Source organism: Myotis myotis, unplaced genomic scaffold (genome assembly GCF_014108235.1).
Source record: "Myotis myotis isolate mMyoMyo1 unplaced genomic scaffold, mMyoMyo1.p scaffold_m19_p_7, whole genome shotgun sequence".
Lineage (NCBI taxonomy): Eukaryota > Metazoa > Chordata > Mammalia > Chiroptera > Vespertilionidae > Myotis > Myotis myotis.
Genome location: NW_023416379.1, coordinates 39763136 through 39791003, shown reverse-complemented (window position 1 = coordinate 39791003; position 27868 = coordinate 39763136). Strand labels below are relative to the sequence as shown.

At 38.7% G+C, this 27868-nt stretch overlaps 1 protein-coding gene across 6 annotated transcripts; it reads left to right on the top strand.

Moving 5' to 3' along the window:
* The first annotated feature begins 69 nt into the window (after positions 1-69).
* QRSL1 (glutaminyl-tRNA amidotransferase subunit QRSL1) lies at positions 70-26942 on the top strand. 6 transcript variants are annotated; one of them, XR_004968710.1, is made up of 12 exons: positions 70-226; positions 7398-7557; positions 7874-7972; positions 9833-9929; positions 12380-12556; positions 16019-16194; positions 16284-16396; positions 19886-20078; positions 20802-20919; positions 23923-24128; positions 24839-26298; positions 26438-26580. XR_004968710.1 is itself a non-coding variant. In XM_036316257.1 (11 exons), exons 1-11 carry the CDS (start codon positions 203-205, stop codon positions 26653-26655), a joined length of 1581 nt encoding a protein of 526 aa, XP_036172150.1. In that variant the 5' UTR covers positions 70-202; the 3' UTR covers positions 26656-26942. The 6 variants fall into 6 exon arrangements, 5 of the variants coding, with proteins under 5 accessions (XP_036172150.1, XP_036172151.1, XP_036172152.1 ...); XM_036316257.1 differs by lacking the exon at positions 24839-26298 and having other exon boundaries at positions 26438-26942; XM_036316258.1 differs by lacking the exons at positions 7874-7972; positions 24839-26298 and having other exon boundaries at positions 26438-26942.
* The last annotated feature ends 926 nt before the right edge of the window (positions 26943-27868 follow it).

The following is a 27868-nucleotide window of genomic DNA, read 5'->3' as shown; positions in this document are numbered from 1 at the left end:
GGGGCGTGCCTTGCGGCGCCAACCAATCCCGTACGGCGATCATTTCCTCGGGCTGCAATCCGACCAATGGGAGGACTCGGTGTTGAAAGGTCCAGTGACGAGCCAAGATGGCTGCGCCCATGTACTCCCCGTAGCAGTTGTTGACCTTTGTTTTTCCTCTCTGTCTCCTGGCCCCTGTGGTGGCAGGCTGGACACGAAGACTATGCTGGGCCGGACCCTCCGAGAAGTGAGTGGAACTGGCTGCTGAGGGCCCTGGGAGGTCGGCCAGATTCGGGGAGTCCGTGGGCATGGGGTCCCCGGGCCTGGCCACGCTTCTCGGTCAGCGCCGCCGCCTCCTTCCCCGGGACTAGGTTGGGGATTCGTAGCTGTGGGTCCTTCGGCTGTACTCTCCGCGCGGGTTCTGGAGTGAGGACCTTAGCAGGGGAGCTTCTGTGCCGCGGAGCTGTGGGTGGAAGAAACCCCGGCTTCTCAACTGGACGTTTGCTGGGGCTGGGGCGCCGCCAGAAGAGGGGGGTTGCGCTGGTCCCCCTCCGTGTCTTGTCTGCCCCCAACCACTCGTTGGATGCAGTTCTAAGGAGCCCAACAACTCTGTCCCTTGCAAAAGCCAAACTGATGATCCCCCTCCCCCCCCTTTTTCCTCCGCCCTTGGCACATCATTCTCTAGGCTTTAACTACCACTAAAATAGATACCAATGATTCCTTCATCCTTGTCCCTGCTTCCCGGACGTCCTTTTGTAACCCTAGGCTGTATTTGTGAGTGTCTTCTGGACATGTCTAACAAATGTCCCATAAGCACCTCAAACTCAAGTTAACCAAAGTCGACTTCCTTGTAGCAGGACCCCCTCTTACCTCTCAGCCTCAATCTTTAAAAAAAACAACAAAAAATACAAAACCTGATTTCTGAATCCTTAATAGCCTCGTATTAATGGGACAACCTTATCCTCGTTGCCTTTAGATTCTTCTTCATCTGTAATATCCAGTAAGTCACTAACCCCTGTTAACTCTGTCTTGAAATTATGTCTGCAATCTGTTTTCTTGCTCTACCCCTGCTATTAGGGTTTGAATTCGGGTCTCTGCTTCCTGCCCTGGATCTCTCAGCCTGTATGACTGCCTGCAGGCCCTCTGCTATCAGACTTACCTCTCGTCCTTGTTAAAACTCAGCTGTGTCCCCGGAGGCAGATCTGTGTGGTTAGGCCCAGAGCAGTGGTTCTCAACCTTGGCTGCACATTAGAATCACCTGGGAATCTTTTTAAAATCCTGATTTCTGGGCCTCATCCTCCGGAAATTCTGTTTCTTTGTTACTAATGTTGTGGCCCCACCCCATAACAAAGAAACAAAATTTCCGGAGGATGAGGCCCAGAAATCAGGATTTTGAAAAGATTCCCAGGTGATTCTAATGTGCAGCCAAGGTTGAGAACCACTGGTCCAGAGTATGTGGTTTAACAAAGGCTCCAGGTGATTCTGCTGATGCATAGAGGTTGAGGACCTACCATGCCTCTGTCTTCACCTGGAATGGCTTTTCTTCCCACCTGGCAGCCTTTTAGAAAACTAAATTATAAGAACTTTTTTAAGTCCGCAGGCTTTAAATAATAAATAGGTCTTTCCCCAAATAATTACTGTTTTACCATTTTAATTGCATCTGGGTTTTACTGTCAGTGCAGAATTCTATTTGTTCTTTAAAAAGAAAACTTGTTTTAAAATGAAATATAACTGAAAAAACATGGCCTTTTCTTTTTCTGTTCTTTTCCCATTGAGCTCCACCTTTTATGTGCCAACCCTTCCTCTTGTTGTTGAGGGAAGCATCGTGCAAAACAACTTTTACGTCAAGGGGGTAAAAAAAATATAGCGGAACTTACCCAGGGGTAGACAGGATGGTTGCCTTGGCATGATTGCTTTCACATAATCACTCCTTTAACAATTATTTATTGATATTGTATGCAAAACATTATTTGGTGGTGATTTTCCCAACCCAAAATACATCTTTTGTCTACTCTGTATTTTCTCCACATCATTGAATCATTGCCCCAAGTTCTACCAATTAGAAATGAACTTAGTACACATTCTATTATAAATAAGTAAAGATGCCCGGAAAGGCTTAATGATCTGTTCATCCATTGTAAAATATAATAGTTCAATCAAATTTCCTTCCATCACACCCTTGTTAAGATAATCAGTTGAAGAAAGGGAAAATTTGCTGAGGAGGAAATGAAGGGAAGGGCTCGAAACTATGAAATTTTGAGGCAATTTGAGGGACCTAAGTGGAGGCTTAGGGCAACAGAAGAGCCCTGGGAGGAAGCACAAAAAAAGAGCTAGAGCCAAATAGGAAGTAAAACTATTAGTAAATTATACCCAGGTAAAATTCAGGAAGGGAGAGGAGTCTTACTTTTACCTTCCTTTTATGTGGCATGACCCCATTGTTTCTAGGAGCCAGATACCAGACTAATGTTCTAAAGTTTAATTGTCTATAATAATAAAAGTGTAATATGCTAATTAGGCCAGCCGTCCTTCCGGACAAAGCCTGGGCTGCCAGGGAAGCCAGGTGAAGGAAGATCTACTCTTGCATGAATTTCATGCATCGGGCCTCTAGTATATCCAGTAGGAGTCCAGGAGGGGAGTTGCTGGGGTCTCTGCTTAGAGCAGTGGTTCTCAACCTTGGGTGCACATAGAATCACCTGGGGATCTTTTTAAAATCCTGATTTCTGGGCCTCATCCTCCAGAAATTCTGTTTCTTTGTAAAGATCCCCAGGTGATTCTAATGTGCAGCCAAGGTTGAGAACCACTGGCTTAGAGTCTCACAAGGCTGAAATCAAAGTGTCAGCCAGGGCTGTGGTTTCACCTTAAGTTGTAGGGTCCTCATTTGTTGTTGGCAGAATCTGTTTCCTTGGGGTTTTAAAACTGAGGTCCCCATTTTCTTGCTAACCTTGTAGGTAGTAGAGTAAATGAGCTTAAGGGACAGGAGATGTGGGATAACTAGAATTGAGATTTATACAGATACTAGTGTCCTGGTGCATGGATTCGTGCACACTAAAAGGAAATTAATTAGAAGAAATATTTTAATGTTGCTATTCACCCTTTCTCTATAATAAAAGTGTCAACCAAAGGCACAGTGGACAGTGACAGATGGAGACACACAAGCAATTGGCACCAGTGAGAGCTTTATATGTATCGTGCATGTGTGAGTCAACTTAGCCTTTTATAGATATAGAATAAACTTGCTTAATTAGACCTGCTTTCTGATTTAGCTAAACTTTCCAGCCCAGTGAAGCACCCCAGCTTCTCTTTCAGGTAATTGTCAGCAACACAGCAGTAAATATCAACATGAAGCAGATTATTATTGTAGATCACACAAGGAGAACAAAGGGTAAAATATTTGACTGCAGCAGTGTCTGACTATATTCTGCACAGTGAGAAAAACTGAAGTCATTTTCAAGTTCCACCATTTCTTACTTCTTTTCAGTCGGGTCAAGTTTCTAAACTTTCTAAATCTCCATTTTCTGGCTAATGAAGAGAAAATAGGATTCTACCAAGTCTCCTATCTACCTACTTCAGGACTTCTATGAGGATCAAATGAAATGAGGCATGGGAAAATGTTTCACAAACATTTGGTTGAACTGTAAAATGTTTGCACCTGGCTATAAGTCAGGTTCCTGGGCTGAAGAAACGGCAAGGAGGCTAGTTGCTAGGGAGAGGAAGCCAGGCGTTGCTACCTGGCATTATTACTCGGCACCCACAGCGACTGTTGCTGGGCTGGGCTGGGGGCCACATTTTGCACCATGGGGTCTTGGCAGCGTTGGCTGCGATTTGGTGGGGTGTCGCTCCGGGGTGGTGGCAGGGCCTGTGTCCCACTTGGGGGAAGCCGAGTGTTGGTTTGTCGGCACCAGGTCCATGGTGCCATTTATTTTTAAATGGCCAGTGTGCGTCATGGCAGCTCCTGTGTTGAGCGTCGGCCCCCTGGTGGTCAGTGCATGTCATAGCTACTAGTCGGATGGACAGACACTTAGCCTATTATATATGTAGATTGGTAATGATGTAGTCTAGGCTATGACCATGTGAGTTGGTCACTGGTAAGATGGAGGAAAGTTTGTGTAAAGTGAGGTCAAGAACCGAGAGGCCAGGTGTCAGTGTGCATAACTTAAAGTTTGAGTTCAACAGAAATAGGAACAGGGGCCGTAGTAAAGAAGATTACAGTGAGCTAGCTGCTCAAATCTTCAATGAATGAAAAGGAGTAGTAGGGAGACTTGGTGTAGGGAGACTTGGAGGGTAATATAATCCCCTCCAAGGCCTGTTCTTCAGATGAGCTGGGTTTTGAAAGAAGAGGGAAGAGAAAGGCATTAAAGACCTAGGAGGAAGCTTGCCCACATATTCTTTTCTCCTCCTCTGGACTCTGCTACATGGTAGGTAGGAGCTAAAACAGCCACCCTTTGAGAAAGTTGCAAGAGAAGCAATGGCCTCAGAAAAGCCTAGTTTCCTAGAGGAAAGAAGTGCCAAGGAGAGAGAATTTGTTTTTTGATGTTTTGTTTTAATATGTTTTTATTGATCTTTGAGAGAAAGGAAGGGAGACAGAGAGAAAGATAAAAAACATACATTAGAGAGAAACATCAACATCAATTGGCTGCCTCCTGCATCCCCCCTACTGGAGATTGAGCCCACAACCTGGACATACGCCCTGACCACGAATCAAACCAGAGGCCTCTTGGTGCATGGGCTGATGCTCAACCACTGAGCCACTCTGGCCGGGCAAGAATTTGGGTTTTTTTACAAAAAGTTTTATATTTGATTTCATCCTATATTCAAATATGATAGCTTTAGTTTTGTCCCAGGAGAACTGTACTATTTATATCTCGTATTCCTTATGCTCAATCCATTCTAGTTCATTAGCATCTTTGTTTTCATTTCTCTTCTCCAATTCCCTTACTGATTTTCTCAAATCTGGGTTTTCTAAAAATGGTCCTAACGAGCATCAGCACTATTTAAAGTGCATGCTCCTGGGAAATCTCATTTCTCACAACTGTAACTCCTTATTACCTCTTATTCTTATACCAGCTGACAAGTCAGAAAGCAGTTTGAGGATAGTGGGCATTAGAGGACTTGAGGCAAAGAAGGAGAGAAAGTGGCAGACATAATTTTCCTATTACAACTTTGCCACGGGATAGGCCTGCCTATATAGCTATCTCTCTCTCTAGGTTTGGGTGTTTGCTAGTTCTGACTCTCTGCTACGCAGCCTAACACTTTATTCTTTCTTCTCTCTCCATATTTACAATTTTAGAACACACTGCTATCATTTTATTTCTCTTCGGCTCCTTTCTTGTAAGTTCACATTGCATACAAACAATTGAATAGAAATATCTCTACTTTTTTTTTTTTTTAAAATATATTTTATTGATTTTTTTACAGAGAGGAAGGGAGAGAGATAGAGAGTCAGAAACATCGATGAGAGAGAAACATCGATCAGCTGCCTCCTGCACATCTCCCACTGGGGATATGCCCCCAACCCAGGCACATGCCCTTGACCGGAATCGAACCTGGGACCCCTCAGTCCGCAGGCCGACGCTCTATCCACTGAGCCAAACCGGTTTCGGCGAAATATCTCTTCTTGTTACCAGGTTACCTCCTTTAAGTCAAGCTCAGCTCCCCTCTCCATCCCTGAGTCACTCCCCCAGACTCTCCATGGCAGTTCTTTCCTCCTCTTGTCCATCAGCATTAGGTCCTCTCAAAGGTCTATACCACAGCTTTTCTCATTTAAAACCCTCAGCCCTAAGAATACTACTGCTTTGATGACTTATTCAACAGCTAAGAGCAGATCATTTGCAGATTTTCTTCCAAATGCAAACTCCTGTTGCTTGATGTGCTTAGGACACGTGAAAATACAGTCAACTTAGAGGACAAACTAAGCTTCCACTAGTGCAGAGAGAAATGATGAAAGAACATATGTTAAAAAATTACCTTTACCCTTTACCATTTGTGTGTCTTTGGACAAATCACTTAACCTCTCTGACCTTAAGTTTCTTCATCTCTAAAATGATGTTAATAATACTTAACTTCTGTAGTTGTTTTAAGGATTAAATGAAGTAGTCACATAAAGCCAACAACAATGCCTGGCACTTGGTAAATACTCAATAAATATTCTTCCCCCTCCCCCCCCCCCCCCATCTCTGAGCTCCTATTTGTCTTTTCATATTATCTCCAAAGATTTGGTATTGTCTTCAACTTCTTGTTACTTATTTTACCTGGTAAGATGCAGTTATTACTTCTATAGGAAGTATTAAATAATTATCACTTCACCTGAGGCTTCACTTACCATCAATATGCAGGTTCTGGTAACTTGTAGTACAGTTTTAATGCTTTCTTTACCAGTCATCCTGATGCAGCGAAGACAGGATTTCAGGAAAGTTTGTTTGCTTTTGAATCCATATTTTCTAAGCATTTTTCTTTCTTTTTTTTTTTTTTTTAAATATATATTTTATTGATTTTTTACAGAGAGGAAGGGAGAGAGATAGAGAGTTAGAAACATCGATGAGAGAGAAACATCGATCAGCTGCCTCCTGCACATCTCCTACTGGGGATGTGCCCGCAACCCAGGTACATGCCCTTGACCGGAATCGAACCTGGGACCCTTCAGTCCGCAGGCCGACGCTCTATCCACTGAGCCAAACCGGTTTCGGCTTCTAAGCATTTTTCTTAATGAATAGTGGTTTTTGCTTGAATTCTCCAAAGATCTATTTAATAATTTATTTAGAGCCATAAAGTCCTGTATTGACTTGTCTAGTTCATTTTTCTTTCTCTATGGACTGCCTGTGTTGCAGCTAGGCTACTCTCTGTACACAATCTATCCTAAACCATGCTTCACCCATGCTGGACCTCTACTTCTCCTGGGCAGGATGGTTTACCTAAACCAGTGATGGCGAACCTTTTGAGCTCGGCATGTCAGCATTTTGAAAAACCCTAACTTAACTCTGGTGCCGTTTCACATATAGAAATTTTTTGATATTTGCAACCATAGTAAAACAAAAACTTATATTTTTGATATTTATTTTATATATTTAAATGCCATTTAACAAAGAAAAATCAACCAAAAAATGAGTTCGCGTGTCACCTCTGACACGCATGTCATAGGTTCGCCATCACTGACCTAAACCATTGCTCTGGTTTGTTCAAGCCTGGCTTAGAAACAGTTACTTAGCTAGGCCTATGAATGTGGTGTCCTCCAAACCATCTTCAAGCTGATCAAGGTGTTACCCTGGTTCACTACACTAAGTGTAGAGTTAATAGGTTTTCTTGGTTTGGAATCCAAGCCTTACTTCAAAATTTATACCTAACCACTCTATCTGCCTTCCTCAGTGTAACATTTGAAACTTCTGCAGACTCAACAAAGGGTTTTTGAACTGTATATATTATAGGTTTCTGCTGCACTGAAACAAGGCCAAATTACTCCAACTGAGCTCTGTCTAAAATGTCTCTCCCTGATCAAGAAGACCAAGTTTCTAAATGCTTACATTACTGTATCAGAAGAAGTGGCCTTAAAGCAAGCTGAAGAATCAGAGAAAAGATATAAGAAAGGTAAATTACTTTGAATTATACTCAATTGTTATATCCTTAGAGAAAGAGTTTCAATTGGATGTAGCAGTCTCCATTTGGCAAGTGAATTTTTTTAACATAAAGCATTCCCTTATTTAAAGAACTTGCCATGTGGTATAATAAAAAATGAGGCGATTGGATATATGATGCTTTTTACTGTCCAACCATAATAATTTCTAACCTGAATTTTTTATTTCTGAAGAAGTATCTTTACCAAGAACTAATAGTTACTAACTAGTATTAATGTGTCCTTATATCTTGAATTAGATACTTCTAGTCTTTTGGCTTTTTAACACAGGTCACTCACTTGGGGATTTAGATGGAATTCCTGTTGCAGTAAAAGACAACTTTAGCACATCTGGCATTGAGACAACATGTGCATCAAACATGTTGAAAGGTAAAGTTTAACTGATCACAGCATTTATTAAAAATAAGAATTTTTCAGTTTAAATTAAAGAAAACATAGTAAGGCACCAAGATATTCTCAAACTAATTATATCTGTAAAGAAGATACTTAGGATGAAGTATTACATTTTTTCTACTTGCTCTTTCAGAATGCAAAATTATTCTTTAGAGGTAGGCCTACTTAGTGGATGAATGTAATTTAGGAAGTTTCAGCAATCCTATTTAGGAAGACTCAGTAACTGATCACCACAAACACACTAAGCAACCTCTAACTCCCACTTTTTGATAACATGGGAATAGTATGAAGTGGCTGTCATTACCCATCTCTGAAGGATGGTGTGAGGATTTGTTAGCCACTACTGTCCAGTTATTTTTATATATTTATATATATTTTTTTAATTGACTTTTTACAGAGAGGAAGGGAGAGGGATAGAGAGTTAGAAACATTGATGAGAGAGAAACATCGATCAGCTGCCTCCTGCACACCCCCTACTGGGGATGTGCCCTCAACCAAGGTACATGCCCTTGACCAGAATTGAACCTGGGACCTTTCAGTCCGCAGGCCAACACTCTATCCACTGAGCCAAACCAGTTAGGGCAGTCCCGTTATTTTTTATTTTTTGACTCCTGTACCTCTTAATATCATTACTAGAGGCCCAGTACATGAAATTCATGCACGGAGGAGGGGCAAGTCCCTCAGCCTGTACCCTCTTGCAGTCCGGGACCCCTCGGGGGATGTCTGACTGCTGGTTTAGGCCCGATCCCACCGGGCAGTCGGACATCCCTCTCACAATCTGGGGCCTGCCTGCCTGCCTGATCGCCCCTAACCCCTCTGCCTGCCTGCCTGATCGCCCCTAACCCCTCTGCCTGCCTGCCTGATTGCCCCTAACCCCTCTGCCTGCCTGCCTGATTGCCCCTAACCACCTCTGCCTGCCTGTCTGATTGCCCCTAACCCCTCGCCTGCCTGCCTGTTTGCCCCTAACCACTCGCCTGCCTGTCTGATCACCCCTAATCATTCGCCTTTCTGCCTGATCGCCCCTAACCACTCTGCCTGCCTGCCAGATCGCCCCTAACTGCTCACCTGCCTGCCTGATCGCTCTTAACCACCTCTGCCTTGGCCCCCGCTGCCGTGGCTTCATCCGGAAGGACGTCCGGAATGACATCCAGGAGGTTGTTCAGCTGTCCAGTCTAATTAGCATATTATGCTTTTATTATTATAGATATTTATTTGAGTATTATGTTTAGTTTTATTCTTTACAGTTTAGTAAGTCAAAAAGGAATCACGTTTATCAGGATACTTAGATCCTAGAAAGAACATGAAATGGGAAAAGGTTATTCAGAGTACTGTATACTAAAAGTAATATTCTGAGGTATGTGCATAGGTTCCTCTGATAGATAGACTGTTGTTAATTGTTTTTGAATATACACTACATGGAGAGAATTTTAATTAACAATAAAAATCTATTTCTGACTGGAAATGGATAAAAATCATTGTGATATAGCATCATCTGAGAAGAAAAAGTCAAGTACAATGATCAAAAATATCATTTGTGATTAGTGTCAAATGAATTAGGTACACCTTTGTCATTCAATATTTTGCAGGACTGTTAAAGTAAGTATTTTTATGTTATAAAAATAGTGAATATAGACTGTCTTTGGAAAACATATAGCATTTAGCAATAGAAAAAAATAACTTTTGGAATAAAGTACAACCTACTAGTCAAATTAAGAATAATTAACACGTGTCAATACAAATTGCTTAATTGCAGTTTAAAATCTTGTTTCTTTAATGTGTTTTATACGTTCACTGTTGTGTTTTTTCCTGTAATAAAAATTACTGAATTTTTTTCAGGTTATGTACCACCTTATAATGCCACAGTAGTTCAGAAGCTATTGGATCAGGGAGCTTTACTAATGGGAAAAACAAACTTAGATGAGTTTGCTATGGGGTAAGTAAAATTGAAATTCTCTTCTCTCGTATTTCTTTCATCTGTCTTTAATTTCATTATGTAGTTCCCTAAAATTATTGAGGTGATTTTTTTGAGGATTCTAATGCCAGTTTCTCATTCCCTTTGTGAGATTTTGCTCTACTGTCTAATACATATATCGTCATATCTCATTTTAGTTTTAGTTTGCATTTCCCTGATGACCAATGTTAAATATTATGTGGTTTGCCACCCATATATCTTCTTTGTTGAAGAATCTATTCAAATCTTTTGCCTCCCACCTTTTTTTTTTTTAGTTGGGTTGTTTATCTTATTGAGTGGTAAGAGTTCTTTCATACAGTCTGGATTCAAACCCATTATCATACAGGTGATTTGAAAATATTTTCTCCAATCTCTAACTTGTCTTTTCAGTGTTTTGGCATTTAGTAAATACATATTGAATAGATTAATCCATGGGACTAAACTCAAACATAGGTTATTAGGCATTGCCTTGAATAGCTGATCAAAATGAATATCAATGAGGGTGAAGTGAACATCATATACCTCCAGATATGATTCCCTAAGAGGAACACACCATCATTTATGCAACTTTCCTATCCTAAAGTAATAATAAGGAAACAAAAGACAAATCTGAAATTAGAAACATTCTATTAAGTGTCATTATCTAAAAAGCATAGGAAGGCTGTGAAAATGTTCTAGATTAAAAGAAGTTAAAGAACATAAAACCCAAAACTTAAAGAAGAAAATGTAGGAGAAAATCTTTATGACCTTGAGTTAGCCAGAATTTTTGAGGACACATAAAGTACAATTTGTAAAATAAAAAGTTGATGGTTTGGACTTCATTAAAATTAGTAAGTTCTGTACTTGGAAATATACTGTTTAAAAATGAAAAACAACAACACTACAGACTGAAAGAAAATACTTGCATTACATATGTCTGAGAAAAAACATGCATCCAGTATATATAGACCCTTTCCCAACGCACTAAGAAAACAACTCAGTTTTTCTTTTAATGGGTAAAAGATGTAAGCAGACATTTCATTAAAGAAGATATACAGTTGGCAAATAAACACATAAGAAATGCATCACGTTAAGGAAATGCAAATAAAAAACACAATGAGATACTTATACCTATTAGAATGGCTTAAAAAATGAAAATGAGAATATCAAGTGCTGACAAGGGTGAAGAACAATTGGATTTCTCATACATTGCTGGTAGGGAATTCAAAATGGTGTCACCGTTTTAGAAAATAGTTTGGCAGTGTATTATAAAATTAAATACACTGACCATATGACCCAACAATCTCAGTCAAGAGGTGAAGACTTATGTTTACACAAAAGCGCTATCTATGGCCTTTCAGTACAATATTTATTGTGACTTTATTCAAATTGCCAAAAACTGGAAATAACTCCATGTTTATTGGCTAGTGAATGATTTAAAAAGTAAAAAAAAAAAAAAAAGAGGCTTAAGAGACAATGATAACTAACTGTAGTACCTGCCTCTAGATCTGCTTCTATACTGGGAGGGCATAAAATGCTATAAAGGACATTATTGGATCAGCTGACAAAATTGGATTATATACATTAAATTAGATAAAAGCATATTAATGTTAAATTTACTGATATTGATAACTGTACTGTCCTATATAATAAAGAGCTAAAATGCTAATTAGACCAAACAGCAGAACAACCCTCCGGATGACCTTCCAGACGAAGCCAGGGCTGCGAGGGCCGAGCCCCTTGCACGAATTTCATGCATCGGGCCTCTAGTGACTATATGAGAGCATACCCTAATCTTTGGAAATACATATTGAGTACATACTAAAGTATTTAGGACTAAAGGGCCATAGCAATATAATTTACCCTTAAATGGTTCTGAAAAAAAAGTGTATGGACACACATACACAGAGCATACAAATGATAAATAAGGTCAGATGTTAACAGTAGGTGAATCTGGGTAAAGGGTGTAAAGTGCTTTTCATGCTATTTTTATTTTTATAATTTTTCTGTATGATTGAAATTATTTCAAAATTTTAAAAAAAATAAGTTACTAGTATTCTACTTATAATGCTTTTCTTAAAACTTCTGATTAAAAGAGGGATTCCTTTAAAAGACTTTGTGTTAACCGTTTGAATGTTTGTGACACTACAACCAGAAGACCTTAATTTACAAGGGAAATCATCTTAAACTGAATTAGATGATCAACTGGGATATAAATCTTCATTTCTTAGTAGACTAGTTTTCTCTACTTTCTATCACAAATGCTCTTACTGTCTATTCTCCACTCCTCAACTATCTATTTGAATAAAACTACATCTAAGCAGGCTTCCTATCTTTTCCAATTCAGTTTACAGTGGATTATACAGTGTCGGAAGCAAATAATAATCAGAAGATGAAATTTTCACATAAAATGAAAGTTTTATTAGATATCTTTCTTCACTTCTTCATCTCAGATCTGGTAGCACAGATGGTATATTCGGACCAGTTAAAAACCCCTGGAGTTATTCAAAACAGTACAGAGAAAAGAGGAAGCAGAAACCCCATGGTGAGAACGAGGAGACAAATTGGCTTATAACTGGAGGAAGCTCCGGAGGGAGTGCAGCCGCCGTATCAGCGTTCACATGCTTTGCGTAAGATGTTTTTTCTATCTGTACTTTAGAACCTAACCTGGTACAAATAGTCATAAATTATAGGCAAAATCCAACAATACGCAATTTCATACTTCGGTATTTCACACACACACACACACACACACACACACACACACACACACACATTTTATTGATTTCAGAGAGGAAGGGAGAGGAAGAAAGATAGAAACATCAATGTTGAGAATCATTGATTGACTGTCTCCTGCACCCCCTACTGGGGATCAAGCCCTCAGCCCCGGCACATGTCCTGCCCAGGAATCAAACTGTGACCTCCTGGTTCATAGGTTGACCATCAACCATTGAACCACACCAATCGGGCAATACCTCAGTATTTTTATTCCTTTTTAGTGAGCTATTTGTGTCCAGAGGTATATCAAAATTATATCTTATTAATACATTTAACTATACAGTACACTTACGTGCATTTTATACATTTAACTTTAAGATAACATTTAGCCTTGGCCAGCATTGGTCAGTGGTTAGAGCATCAGCATGTGCACCGGAGTGTCTCAGATTCAATTCCCGGTCAAGGGCATGTACCTGGGTTTCAGGTTTGATCCCCACCACCAGTTAAGACGCATGTAGGAAGCAGTCGTGTCTCTCCTCTCTCTCACCCTCTTCCCTCTTCCTTCCACTCTCTTTAAAATAAATGGGAAAAATATCCTTAGCTCTCAGATGAGGATTTAAAAAAGTAATAATAATATAACATTTAAAGTCTTCCTATATAGTATCTGGTTCTCTTAAAAACATGACTTTATGGATCTTGCAGAATAAACCAGTTAGCATAAACGGACTTCGTTGAATTTCATTTTTTAAATAATTTATTTGGGTATCTGGTTACTGATTGTATAGATATATAAGTACTAACATACCGTGGCTTTAGCTGAGTGCTGCTGAGCTAAATTGTTAGCTATGGTTTATCCTTCACCTAATTCTGACTTTTGTCCCCCCAAAAAGGAAAGAAAAAAATGCTCCTAATATATACCAATGGAATATTTAAATGTGTTTTTATCAATCAGCAACTAAAAATATATATCAGTAAGTAAAGGTTTTTCAAGTTTGTAGGGAGCTGATTTGTTCAACTGTCACACTTTGTATTTGGAAAGCATCAGTCATGCTTTATCTCTTAAGTCCCATTTGTAAAGCATTTCCTAACCATCTAAGGAAGAGTAAATAAATATTGCTGTTATTATAGTTCTCTTTCCTTAATTATCCACTGTAAGCTCTTTCAGGGACATTGCAAGCAATAAATTATTTATATTTTTAGAGCTATGAGGATTTATTAGACTCTACAGATTTTTTTTTTTAGTTTCCCTGGAATCTTGTTAACAAGTAAAACCATTTCATTTTATCTCTGTGAAATTTTATAGCACTGCATTAATATTAATGAGAGTTCTGATAAGTTAGGCCTGCCAGATTAGGTGCTCTTTCCTATCCTCATCCCCAGTCAGTGTTCATCTTTCTGAATGAACTTTGAGAAGATGGCATTTTGACACATATTTCCTATGGAAATGCAAGTTTTACTTTACATAGCTGTCAGTGAATCCTAATAAGAAAATGTATTGTTTTAGAAATTGTGAAAGCAAGAGTCTGATTTTGTGACTCAAATGGACTTGGTAAGAAAGGCATCTAATTTGCATTTTCTGTAGAACACAAGGGCCATGTGACTGGTAGGAGCCTTGTTTAATCCAAAGCTTCACTCTGGGTGTAGTCAAGAGAAGCACAGACCCAAAGTAGCTCCAGATTGAATGGGTCCCAAAATGTCAAGTGTTCTGCTTTATCGCCCCCCCTCCCCACCTTTTGATTCATTCTTTCTATAATAGTTTTTAAAATGAGAAGATTCTTGGAATCCTATACACCATGAAAAAGAATGAGCTAGAGCTCTGGTGACATGGAAAGACATGTATAGTATGACCTTAGTTTTATTAAAAGTAATAATTATATATGTATATATGTATGTTAGTTGCATGGAAGTGTCTGGATGAATGTATATTAAAATTGATAACTAGATTTTTATCAGGGTAATTATAAGAGAAATTTTACTTTATATATATCATACAGTAGGATATTTTAATTTTTCCAGTAGCCATGTACACTTTTCTAATTAGAAAAACTGTTTTTCTGAAACAGTTTAAATGTTTTTAATTTTTAATTGTAAAATATACGTAACATAAAATTTACCATCTTAATAACCATTTTTAAATGTGCAGTTCAGTAGGGTTAAATACATTCACACTGTTGTGCAACCAATCTCCAGAACTTTTTTCATTTGCAAAACTGAAACTTTGTACCCATTATACAACAGCTCACCATTTGCCTGTCCCCCAGTCGCTGCCAACCATTCTTCTCCTTTCTGTCTCTATGAATTTGACTACTCTAAGTATCACATATAAGTGAAATTATGCAGGTTTTTGTGATGACTTATTTTACCTAGTATTATGTCCTCAAAGTTAGTTTTTGTTGCTTAATAAGAAAAGCATATACTCTATGGGTAACTGGGCAAAACAATGAACAGACACTTCATAGTTGGGTAATACAAATACAAATAAATGTGAAAAATTATTTTAAAATACACATTTACAAAGCTTTTTGGTTATCACTTTAACCATATTTTAAGAACTGTTAGTACTCAGTGGAACAATGAAACATTAAACACAATTTGATTCACTGCAATTGAGAATATAAATTGGTACAACCTTTCTAATGAGTAATTTGACTGTGTATATTAAGAACTTATAATAACAGGCAGACTCTTTGGCCCATTAACTCTATTTCTTAGAAGCTAACTTAAAAAATAATCAGACATATGGGCAAAGGTTTATGTTTAAAGGTGTTTATTACAAAGTAATTTATGATGCAGTTGTTGTTGTAGTTGGCAACAACATAATGTTTAAATAAATTAGAATACATTTCTACCCATGATTCTAAATGGGGTAGTAGACGGGCTGTATCTGAATTTCTGGAAAGGGAGTATTCAGTTGTTAAAAGCATACTGTAAAATCGCCATTAAAGGAAGGTATAAGATTTGTATGTATATTGATAAGAGAATGTGCTTTAAAATATTGGGAATTGCCAACTGAGATGATAGAGTATTACACATATTTTAAATTTTCAATAATTTTAATGATCTAATAAAAGGCTCATGATTAGCAAAAAGGAGATAGAAACTTATGATTACAGAATAACCTGAAGTATGAAAGAGAAATGCATTTTTAAAAAGACTTGAATATGCCACATATTAACAGTGTTTGCCTTAGGATGGTAGAATATTTTGTTACCTCTTATCTTTTTCTATACTTTAATAATTCTCTGAGATAAGCATGTTTTACTTTTATATAATCAGCAGGAAATACAGTTTTAAAATATACATTTTAAAAGGTAGATTCCAAATGTAAATAGAGATATGTCATTCTTCTAAAGAGAATTCCATTTAAATTCCAGGGCTTTAGGATCAGATACAGGAGGATCAACCAGAAATCCCGCTGCCCACTGTGGAGTTGTTGGTTTAAAACCAAGCTATGGCTTAGTTTCCCGTCACGGTCTCATTCCCCTGGTGAATTCAATGGATGTGCCAGGAATCTTAACCAGATGCGTGGATGATGCAGCAACTGTGTTGGGTATTTATATGATTCCATGTAGTTTGAAAATGTTACAATTTCACTGTAAAACAATGATGTCTGTCACTTCCAAGTATTTTTCTTTACAGGTGTACTGGCTGGGCATGACTGCAAAGATTCGACCACAGTACAAGATCCTGTTAAATCATTTATACTTCCCAGTTTGACAGATGTAAGCAAACTATGTATAGGAATTCCCAAGGTAATTCTTCCCTTTCATTACTTTACAGAAATACTGCCATGTCACATACAGAGCATAGATTTGGGAAACAGATTGGTTAGGTTTGAATCCTTGCTCTTCCTTTTATTAGCTACTGGAGGCCTGATGCATGAAAATTCGTGTAAGAATAGGCCTTCCTTCCCCTGGCTGCCAGCACTGGCTTCCCTTTGGCACCCAGGACCCGGGCTTCCCTCCTCTGGTAACCAGCAGGCACCCAGGACCTGGGCTGCTTCCCTCCTCCAGCCACCCACAGGCACCCAGGACACCAGCTTGCTTCCCTCCTCTGACCACCTGCGCGCATCTGGAACCCAGGCTGGCTTTCCTCAGGCTACCCGCAGGCACCCGGGACCCGGGCTGGCTTCCCTCCAGCCCTGGCTTCCCTCCAGCCCTTGGGGAATGACCACCTGCTACTTAGGCCTGCTCCCCGGGGGGATTGGGGCTAAGCTGGCAATCAGACAGGATGTCCACTTGCCAGTGGGGAGCAGGCCTAAACTGCAGTCGGACATCCTTAGCGCTGCTGAGGAGGCAGGAGAGGCTCCCACCACCACCATTGTATTGGCAGCCATCAGCCTGGCTTGTGGCTGAGCAGAGCTCCTCCCATGTGAGAGCGTACTGACCACCAGAGGGCAGCTCCTGCATTGAGCGTCTGCCCCCTGGTGGTCAGTGTGTGTCATAGTGACCAGTGATTCCCAGTCTTTCTGCTGTTAGGGTCAGTTTGCATATTACCCTTTTACTATATAGGATAGAGGCCTGGTGCACGGGTGGGGTCTGGCTGGTTTGCCTTGAAAGGTGTCCCAGATCAAGGTGGGGGTCCTGCTTAGGTGCCTGGCCAGCCTGGGTGAGGGGCTGATGGCTGTTTGCAGCTGGTCACACCCCCTTCAGGGTGGGGGTCCCCACTGGGGTACCTGGCCAGCCTGAATGAGGGTCTGAGGGCCGTTTTCAGGCTGGCCTGGCACAGAAGCTCCCAGCCTCTCCTTTTTTTTTTTTTTTTATTCTGGGATTTACCTTTATTTATCTTTATTTACCTTCTATAATTGAAACATTGTTGCTGTCACTGCAGCTGAGAGCCGGCTCCAGCTCTGAGGCCACGGCCGGCTGAAAGCAGGTATTTGGGGTTTGTTTAGCTTCTATAATTGAAACTCTGTTGCTTTTGGAGCTCAGAGCCCGGCCGTGGCAGGCGGGGAACCTTGGCTTCCTCCATCACTGTAGCAAGCAAGCCTCATGCTCGCTTCAGCTGCATGGCTGCCGGCCACCCGCCGCCATCTTTGCTGGCAGTTAATTTGCATATCACCTGATTAGCCTATGAGAAGCGTAGCGGAGGTACGGTTAATTACCCTTTTTGTCTTTTATTAGATTAGATGTGTAATCTGAGCACATATGGTTTAATCTCTCGAAGCTCAATTTCCCAATCTGTAAAATGGAGATAATAACTATTGATTTCAGAGAATGGTGAAGTTTGAATTAGATAATCATCATAGGGATATAATACAGAGCATGGCGACTATCTATAATAATAAAAGCATAATATGCTAATTAGACCAGATGAAACTGGGGCTGCGAGGGAAGCCTGGGTCCCGGGTGCCAGAGGGAAGCTGGTGCCGGCAGCCGGGAGAAAGAAGGCCTATTCTTGCACAAATTTCGTGCATCAGGCCTCTAGTAGTTAATAATACTGTATAGCATATTTGAAAGTTGCTAAGAGAGTAGATCTTTAAAGTTCTAATCACAAGCAAAATAAACTATGGTGACAGATGATAACTAGACCTATTGTGGTGATCATTTCTTTTTTTTTTTTTTTTTATCATTTCTTAATACATTTCTTAAATATCAAATCATGATATACACCTGAAACTAATGTAATATTATGTTGTAAACTATTAAACCTCAATAAAAAGAATTAGATAATCATGTTAACACATTGCGGACCAGTGGCCAGGTAAGTTTCTATTGAACGAGTACAAAAAACGTTTTACATAATGTTAAAGGCACGCTTTAAAACTAAATACCCATTGCATTTTGAAGTTATTTATTACACGTTCTTACAAGCTAGTATCTTTTTAAAGTGTGATACTTTGTAAAACACTGTAATACGAAGCAAGAATTCTCGTGATCCGTCTGCAGTGTGTTAAGCAAGGGTCTGTAAGATTTTTCTATAAAGTTGCAGTTAGTAAATATTTTAGGCTTTGTGGGCCATGCAGTTTGTCATAACTACTTAACTCTGCCACTGTAGTAGTGTGAAAGCAGCCATAGACTGTATGTAAGCAAAGGAGTATGGCTGTGTTCTAATAAAACTTTATTTTCAAAAATAGCTATCAAGTCACATCTGACTGATGGGCCTAATTTATTAATCCCTGGTGTAAAGGGCATAGCCCAAGATATACTTTGCATAGTAAAGGATCAATAAATGTCACTGACATTACTATTATTAGTATTACTACTATATTTATTATGGTAGCAATTAAGTAATCCATACATGAAAGTAAATATATTGAATTACTGACCTTTAAGCTTAGCAGTAATTTTTTTTAATCCTCACCCAAGGATATGTTTATTGATTTTAGAGAGAAAGGAAGGGAGGTAGCGAGAAAGAAAAAGAAACATCAATGTGAGAGAGACATTAATCAGTTGCCTCCCATACATGCCCCAGCCCAGGATCTAACCCACAACCTAGGTATGTGCCTGGACTGGGATCATACTCCCAACCTCTTTGGTGTACAGGACGACACTCCAACTAACTGAGCCACCCAGCCAGGGCAACAGTAATTTTTTGGGTAATTTTTTGTTGTGGGAGACTGTCCTATGTATTGTAAGATGTTTAGCAGCATCACTGCCTCTACTTCTATAGGTAGCATCCCCACCATACTACAATCCCACAACCAAGAATGTTGCAGATACTACCAATGTCCCCGCTTGACAGGAAGAGGATAAACTTGCGCCCCAGTTGAGACCACTGCTGTAGGGAAATTCTACTTTCTTTAAAATCGTCAATTAAGTTCATGGCTGTGCTTTATTTTAAGGGCCTAGAGAAAGCACAGGTTGTAGAAACAGACGTAGTTTAGAATCCTAGATCCTCTACTTACCTGCTATGTAATATTAGTAAAGTTACTTAGCTTCTCTAGTCTCTATATTTTTTATTAATAAATTGAAAAATAATACCTATATCATGGGATTAAAAGCATTAAAGTAGAAAAGCTTTGAAAAGCATCTAGCAGGGTACCTGGTATATAATAAACATTTAACAATTATAAGGTCTCCAAACAAATCGCTAATCTTGACTATTGTTAAAAAGAGCTCATTCCTGTCTAGTACTGTGCTTGTCGTGCCATGAACACTCTTAAGTTAGTTCAATCTTCCTGGCTACCTACTAGCAATTTAATCAGATTTCTAATGTATTGTCAAAGGTCCTGGAGTACAAATTTTTATAAATCATCAATACAGATGTTCTAATTCTGTTTTTTAACTTTTTCCAATAAGGAATATCTTGTACCAGAATTATCGAGTGAAGTACAATCTCTCTGGTCCAAAGCTGCTAAGCTGTTTGAGTCTGAGGGGGCCAAAGTAATTGAAGTGTCCCTGCCCCACACCAGTTATTCAATTGTCTGCTACCATGTATTGTGTACATCAGAAGTGGCATCGAATATGGCAAGATTTGATGGGCTAGAGTATGGTAAGATGGTTGTGTTAAGGTAGTTGTCTCAACATTTGAAAGGTTCACTTTTTTTTTTTTAAATATATTTTATTGATTTTTCACAGAGAGGAAGGGAGAGAGACAGAGAGCTAGAAACATCGATGAGAGAGAAACATCGATCAGCTGCCTCCTGCACATCCCCCACCGGGGATGCGCCCGCAACCCAGGCACATGCCCCTGACCGGAACCGAACCCGGGACCCCCCAGTCCGCAGGCCGACGCTCCATCCACTCAGCCAAACCGGTTTTGGCAGAAAGGTTCACTTTTTAGTGTCAATATATGTATATTGCCCAAGATAGTGTTGATGATTTAGAAAAGTAAATCAGTGAATCTTTTAGCATTGTACTTACACTATTTATCATTAATATCTCTGTGTGTTCAATTCACTTTTCTGGACTGAATACCTTGAAGAGATAGTATCTTATCTTTGTATTTTCAGTTCATCTAATGTAGTGCTTAGCACATGGTAGATGCTCAGTAAACATTTCAATGAACGAACAAATGAGGAAGTGAACAAATAGTGTCTTCCTCTTGGTTATTTTCTTTTGTCTCCTTGAATGCTGACTGGCCAATCACTCACAACGCAGATAAAGAAGGGAAACCAGGAAGGACAATCCGCAATTTTTGTATTGGTCACAAATGTAAATTTAGGTCTGTTTTTCAACCAAAACTTAATAATGTTTATCTCTTTTTGGTTTTCAGGTCACAGATGTGACATTAATGTGTCTACTGAAGCCATGTATGCTGCAACCAGACGAGAAGGCTTTAATGATGTGGTGAGAGGAAGAATTCTCTCAGGAAACTTTTTCTTATTAAAAGAGTAAGATAATTCATGTCCCTGTTCGGGCACCAAAAAAAAAAAAAAAAAGAGTTAGATAATTAGTTTAGGAATTTTCCCCATTCTTAAAAACTCAACAGTAAAGTAGTAGCAGATCTTATAAATTGAAATATTTGCTAAAGAAGCAAAATCTTTATGATTTTAATTAGAAATCAATTAAAGGCTTATTTATAATACTTTAGGTTTCTATTCAAAAACAAACAAAAATGGGAAGTTTTAGTTAAATGATTAGTAAAAACTAAGTAGGAAGCCCTGAGGGGTTTTGGCCTCATTAAATGTCCCCTGACTATTATTGCCACACTGGCTTATGGCTGTTAGAGCCGTAAGTAGTTACTTTGGTGTCCCTTGAGAAAAATTTAGTGAATCAACTTAGTTTTCCCTTCCACTAGGCCAGTGATGGCGAACCTATGACATGCGTGTCAGAGGTGACACGTGAACTCATTTTTTTGGTTGATTTTTCTTTGTTAAATGGCATTTAAATATATAAAATAAATATCAAAAATATAAGTCTTTGTTTTACTGTGGTTGCAAATATCAAAAAATTTCTATATGTGACACAGCACCAGAGTTAAGTTAGGGTTTTTCAAAATGCTGACACGCCTCAAAAGGTTCGCCATCACTGCACTATACACCTGTTTGCTCCAAGAAAGAATTCCAAATTACTATGACTCCTACCTAGATAGTCTTCAATATAAGTTTATTGACCATCTTGTGAAGGCATTATTCTAAATGAAATAAGAAAAAGATAAATATGATATCATCTCACTAACATGTGGAGTCTTTTAAATAAATAAATAAATAAATAAATAAATAAATAAATAAATAAATAAGAAAAAGCCAACTCATAGAAACAGAGTAGAATTGTGGTTGCCAGGGGTTGGGGCTGGGGAAATGGGAAGATGTTGGCCAAAGGGTACAAACTACAAACTTCCAGTGATCAGATGAATAAGTTCTGGGGATCTAAAGTCCATCATATTTACCGTAGTTAACAGTACTGTATTATATACTTGAAAGTTGCTAAGGGAGCAGATCTTAAATGTTCTCACCACACTCAAGCAATCCCTTGAGCTCTTAATGCTACTTATTCCTATCCAATACTCTGCTCTGGCAAATTGTGGCTGTCTGCCTCTCCAAACTTTCCATCTTCCTCTTTAACCCAGAGCCCCATTTCCCCACTCTTAAGCTCTTTTCAGGTTCCGCCTCTCTGGGCTCAGGCCTGAAAACTGCCTCCAGGCGTTACTCTAGGGCAGCAGTTCTCAACCTGTGGGTCGCGACCCCCGGTGCTTTCACAGGGGTCGCCTAAGACCATCGGAAAACACATATATAATTACATATTGTTTTTGTGATTAATCACTATGCTTTAATTATGTTCAATTTGTAACAATGAAATTGGGGATCACCACAACATGAAGAACTGTACTAAAGGGTCGCGGCATTAGGAAGGTTGAGAACCACTGCTCTAGGGAAATCAAAGAGCTTTTCACATACTTGCTTCTCTTCTCTGAGAGCTCCCTCTTCTGAATGCCTGTTGTCTAAGGTCTGAAAATGGTAGTTTTCTTTTGTCTTGTTCTCTGGATGTTTAATATGGTAGTTTCTTTTTGTCTTGTTTTCTGGTTGCTTAATATGGCATCATTGATGGAAACAGAAGTTCTGCTTTTGAACGTATTTAAAGGAGGAAGAAATTTCATAGAGAACAGAAATATTTGTTCTTTTATAAAATTCAGGTTTGGGAATGCTGTTAATACATTATTTAAGCCACCAACTGTGATTGTTGTGTAAGTTACAGGCGATGTTTGCATTCTTCTCTATAGACACTGTGGTCAAATGATAGCAAGGACATCTGACAATTCTAGAGCATTCTTTTAGGGTAAAAGATTTTTACGTTTTTATCTCATTGTATTTGGTTTGCAGTAAGACTGGAGTTGTGATATCCACTTTTACAGGTAAGGAAACTGAAGTTAGGATAGTGAGTACTTTTGCCAGCCTTCATTAGTTTCAGGAGGATTTAAAGAGCCTTATCTTTTCCCTTTCTTTGCATAATTGACTTATACTAACTCCTATGTCTGGCTAATTCCTTAATCTTTTCAGTAAAGTAAGCATCTTTTCTTGAATTGCACATTTCCATTCTGGGCTGTGCCTATCCACAAAATACAAAATTGCAAGCATAGCATACTTTCCCAGTTTTTGTTTGCAGAGCCTGTTTTCTAATGTCTAATTGTGATGGCATGTTAGAATTTTGCAAAACTTCAGTGTCCTTCTGATAATTAGTTATTATACTATAGATGAATTAGACATTATAATAGAAAGAGGATTAAGCTGAGCCTCCAGGAACCCAGTTCTAGACTTTCCTCTACCATTGCCAATCTCTGCAACCTCTGCAAAGTTATTTAATAACTATACTTGATTTTCCTCACCTGAAAATGAATGATCTGGTTTAACGGTTCCCTGAAAGTGTTAATGTTTTATGATTATACTAGAAGCCCATTGCATGAAGATTCGCGCAATAGGCCTTCCTTCCCCTGGCTGCTGGCACCAGTTTTCCTCCGGCACCCGGGACCCAGGCCTTTGGTCCAGCCGCAGCGGAGATCTTCAATCTTCAGTCCTCAGTCTTCACTCCAGCTGGAGCCTTCAGTCTTCACTCCATGCCTGCATATGCAAATTAACCACCATCTTTGTTGGGTTAATTTGCATAGTTGCTCTGATTGGCTGGTGGGCATAGCGGAGTGACATCAATTTGTATGTTTCTCTTTTATTAGTGTAGATATGCAGAATTGCATCTAGTAGTGAATTCTGATTGATTAAACTATAGACCTACCAAATTTTCTAATGACATCACAGTTGAACAAAATTCATTTTTATGTGTTGTAGGAATCTAACTCATAAAGGCCAAGAATCCAGTGATTCTTTAACAAGCCTCATGTATGAGAATTGTTCAGAGAAATAACAAAAAGCCCTTAAAATATCACCAATTTTTTTTTTCCACAGAAACTATGAGAATTACTTCATCAAAGCACAGAAAGTGAGGCGACTCATTGCTAATGATTTTGTGAATGTTTTTAACTCTGGAGTGGATGTCTTGCTAACTCCCACCACCTTGAGTGAGGCAGTGCCGTACATGGAGTTCATCAAAGAAGACAACAGAACGCGAAGTGCCCAGGGTGATATTTTTACACAGGCTGTAAATATGGCAGGTGAGGGTTCCTCAAGAATGTTTAGGTTTTCTTTACATTTTTAAATAGGCACCCTGGTCTTCACTTAGGTTCTAGCTAGATCGTTCCCTAAAGGCAATTGCTTGTCCTTCTGGAATGCTTAGAAAAGTGTGTCTGTGTGTGTGTGTGTGTGTGTGTGTGTGTGTGGTGCATGGGCATAGGTACACGCACACTCAGATTCAGCACACATACACTTTTTCAGAATCAGTTCACTTAGTAGCATATTTTTAAACTTTAAAAATTTTTCAAACCTATGAAAAAGTTGAAAAGTCACATAATGAACACGGCTATGACCTTTGCCTGTATTCACCCTTGTTAACATTTTGCCTCGTTTGCTTTCTCCTTCCTCTTTCTCTCTTTCCCTCTTTCTCTGTCTCTCCCTCTTTCTCCACACACACACACTTTTCTAAGTTTCAACATCATGACACTTCATTTTTATCATGAGTCTTCTAAGAATAAAGACATTCTCCTATATAACCACAGTTCCATTATCTTACCTAAGAAAACTAACATAAACACTGTACAATAATTTGCCAAATGTAGTCCATTTTTAAGTGTTGCATTTTAAATTTAAATAATTAAATTTTCTAAAATAATAAAGTTGAATTATCAATTGTACCAAAAATGTCTTTTATAAGTTGTTTTTTCCTGATATATACATTCATTTATGGTGTCTTTTTTAAATCCCTCAGCTCTCTGTTTTTTAGAACCACATCAGGCTGCATTATAATTCTTAATAGCAATGATCAAACGTAGCATAGAACACTCAAGAGGAGATGGAAATTCTACTGTTCTTACCTGTGCTTTTGGTTATTGTGTTTATTTCTCCCTGATCTGTCAAGATTTTTTGTTTTATCACATCCTTTCTGTTTAAAGAAATTCCGTTAGCCATTTTTTTAGGGTAGGTCTGATGGCAACTAATTCTCTTCGCTTTCTTCCTTTTCATTTTTAAAAATTATTTTTGCTATATATAGGATTCTGTTTTGACAGTTCTTTTCTTTAGCACTTAAAAAAAATGTGCTGCTTTCTTCTGGCCTGCTTACTTCTGATAAGAAACCCCCTACCTTTTAACATTTTTCTTTTAAGTGACATTGACTTTTGAAAAATCTAGTTCACTTGTCCTGTAGGATGTCCCCTCCATAATCTGAATTGTCAGATTGTTTCCTTGAGATTGAGTTGAGTTCAACATTTTTGACAGAAATACTACATATTCTTGATGTCAGGAAACAATTAACATTAGTTTGCTCTGCTTTTGGAAACTAAGTTGAACCCTTAGGTAAGGAAGTAACTGCAGATGTTTTCCTTGTAGAGTTACATTTTTCCTTTTATCGTTGTAAGCATTTGGTGAAGTGATACTTTGAGACCATGTGAATATCCTAGTTCCCAATAAACTTGAACCCAGTTTTAGCATCCATTGATGCTGACTGCCTGAGTTAATACCTAGAGAATTACAAAATGCTGACCTTTCTAATGATAGCATTCCATCTCTGTATATTAGCAGTCTTCTCTAAAGAGCAGCTTTCTTTTTTGGTTTTAATTCAATGTAGTATAAGCAATTACTATCATTATTGTTTTTGCTGCTCATATTGCCCCAGATCTAGTCAACAGGAGCCCCTTCAAATTGCATATATCCTTTAGACCTGTCCCCAGTAATTTTTGAAAACTTCCTTATTTTATGACGTAACAAGCTGTCCCAAGATTTTATACTTTCTCTGCTCAAACATGCAATTAAAACTACCCTGAGCTACTATTTCTCATCTAACAAATTAGAAAAATTTACAAGTTCAACAATTTAGTCTATTGGCAAGGCTGCAGGAAAAAATCTTGCTAATGGGAGTTCAGAATGGTACAGCTTTTTTTGGAGGGGAATTTGGCATTATCTAATTACATATTTATTAAAGGATAAATATGGTGAAGCAATCATCTTTGTTGAGAAACTTTCAAGAATATCAGAAAACATGTACACAGTAATTCACTAGGCTATAGCATGAAATAGCTAAGCACAGAAAAACAACCTACATGCCGAACCATAGAAAATGGCTGAATAAATTATGGTAAACCCACATAATGGAATAGATGCAGCTATAAAAAGGAATGAAGATGTTCCAATAACAGTGATTTTCAACATTTATCATTAAGTGAACGAAGGAAGGTACAAAAGCACGTATATCATATACTTTTTGTTGTTTTTTAAGCCTTATCATGGACCTACTAGCACTGGAAAGTGGAAAGGGTCTTTGCTTCTTAGAATGGAGAATTAATCAACCAATGGGTTTCTTTCTTTTGCTCAGGGTTGCCAGCAGTGAGTGTCCCTATGGCCCTCTCCAACCAAGGGTTGCCAATAGGACTGCAGTTTATTGGACGTGCTTTTTGTGACCAGCAGCTTCTTACAGTTGCCAAATGGTTTGAAAAACAAGTACAGTTTCCTGTTATTCAACTTCAAGAAATAATGGGTGATTGTTCATCAGTCTTTGAAAATGACTTAGCATCTGTTTCTCTAAAACAGTAGTGACAAGTATATCATGCAAACTAAAATGACTTAAAGATTTTATATTCTAGAAAAGTCAAATGATTTTGGTAAGCTCTTGCCCTTTGGGTCATTGTCAACGTACCCATTCCTTGGAACCATTGTCTAAAATTCTTGTAATATAGTTAATTATATGTAATCTGCCAGCATATATTAAGCATCTGCTAAGTGCAGAGTACAGGATTTCTACTGTAACGCAAGACACATGTTCCTGAAAAACGATGCATTTTGAAAAAATGTCCATTAAAAATAACAGCTTGTTTACTGTATTAGATGTGTTAATGTTGAATAACTGTTGTACACCGAAACTGATATAATATTGTATATTAACTATATTTTAATTAAAAAAAAAGAAAAACAGAGTTTACAGTAAAAATAACTGTAATGAACCTCTCAAAACGTATTTATCTTTGTAACCAAAATATTAACAAAAACAATAATTGAGGCCTCCAGAGATCATCTGGACAACCAGGCAGACAGGCAACTCAACATGTGATGGAGGAGCTCTGGTCACAGGAGGAAGTGCAACCTGCTGGGGCCCAGCGTCATGCAAGACTGGGAGTATGCTTCCCCCGTAGGCACCTGGGCCTTCTCTAAAAATAGACCTGCACCGAATGAGAGCTTACTTTCATGCTAAAGGGTAAAATTTTACTTCTGTTCCAGACCCCCGTGCCAAGAAACCAGAACAACTCCATGTTACACTGAGCTCTTCCTCCTATTAACTGATCACAAATGAACTCATTAATGTCCCAGAAACATCACTTGTAACCTAACAGACCATATTGGACTTAAAACTTTGGTAGGTTGTGAAACCTGGTTTTAGTGAGAAAGTTTCAATATACAGTAGTCTCCCCTTTTCTGGGGGGAATATGTTCCAAGACCCCCTATCTATCCCTGAAACCTACATATACTATATTTTTTTCCTATACATACATACCCATGATAAAGTTTAATTTATAAATTAGGCACAATAACTGATAATAAAATAAAACAATTATAACAATCTATAATAATAAAAGCTTAATATATTAATTAGACTGGATGTCCTAGACGAAGCCGGGGCTGTGAGGGAAGCCTGGGTCCTGGGTCCTGGGTGCCTGCCAGGGGCCGGAGGGAAGCTGGTGCCAGCAGCCAGGGAAAGAAAGGCCTACTCTTAAACGAATTTTGTGCATTGGCCTCGTCTACATATAAAAGG

Coding starts and splice junctions, on each gene's coding strand:
- QRSL1 (XM_036316257.1), top strand. CDS start 203: ATGCTGGGCCGGACCCTCCGAGAA. Junction 16,397..19,885: donor TATGTATAGGAATTCCCAAG/GTAATTCTTCCC, acceptor TTTTCCAATAAG/GAATATCTTGTACCAGAATT. Junction 20,079..20,801: donor ATTTGATGGGCTAGAGTATG/GTAAGATGGTTG, acceptor TTTGGTTTTCAG/GTCACAGATGTGACATTAAT.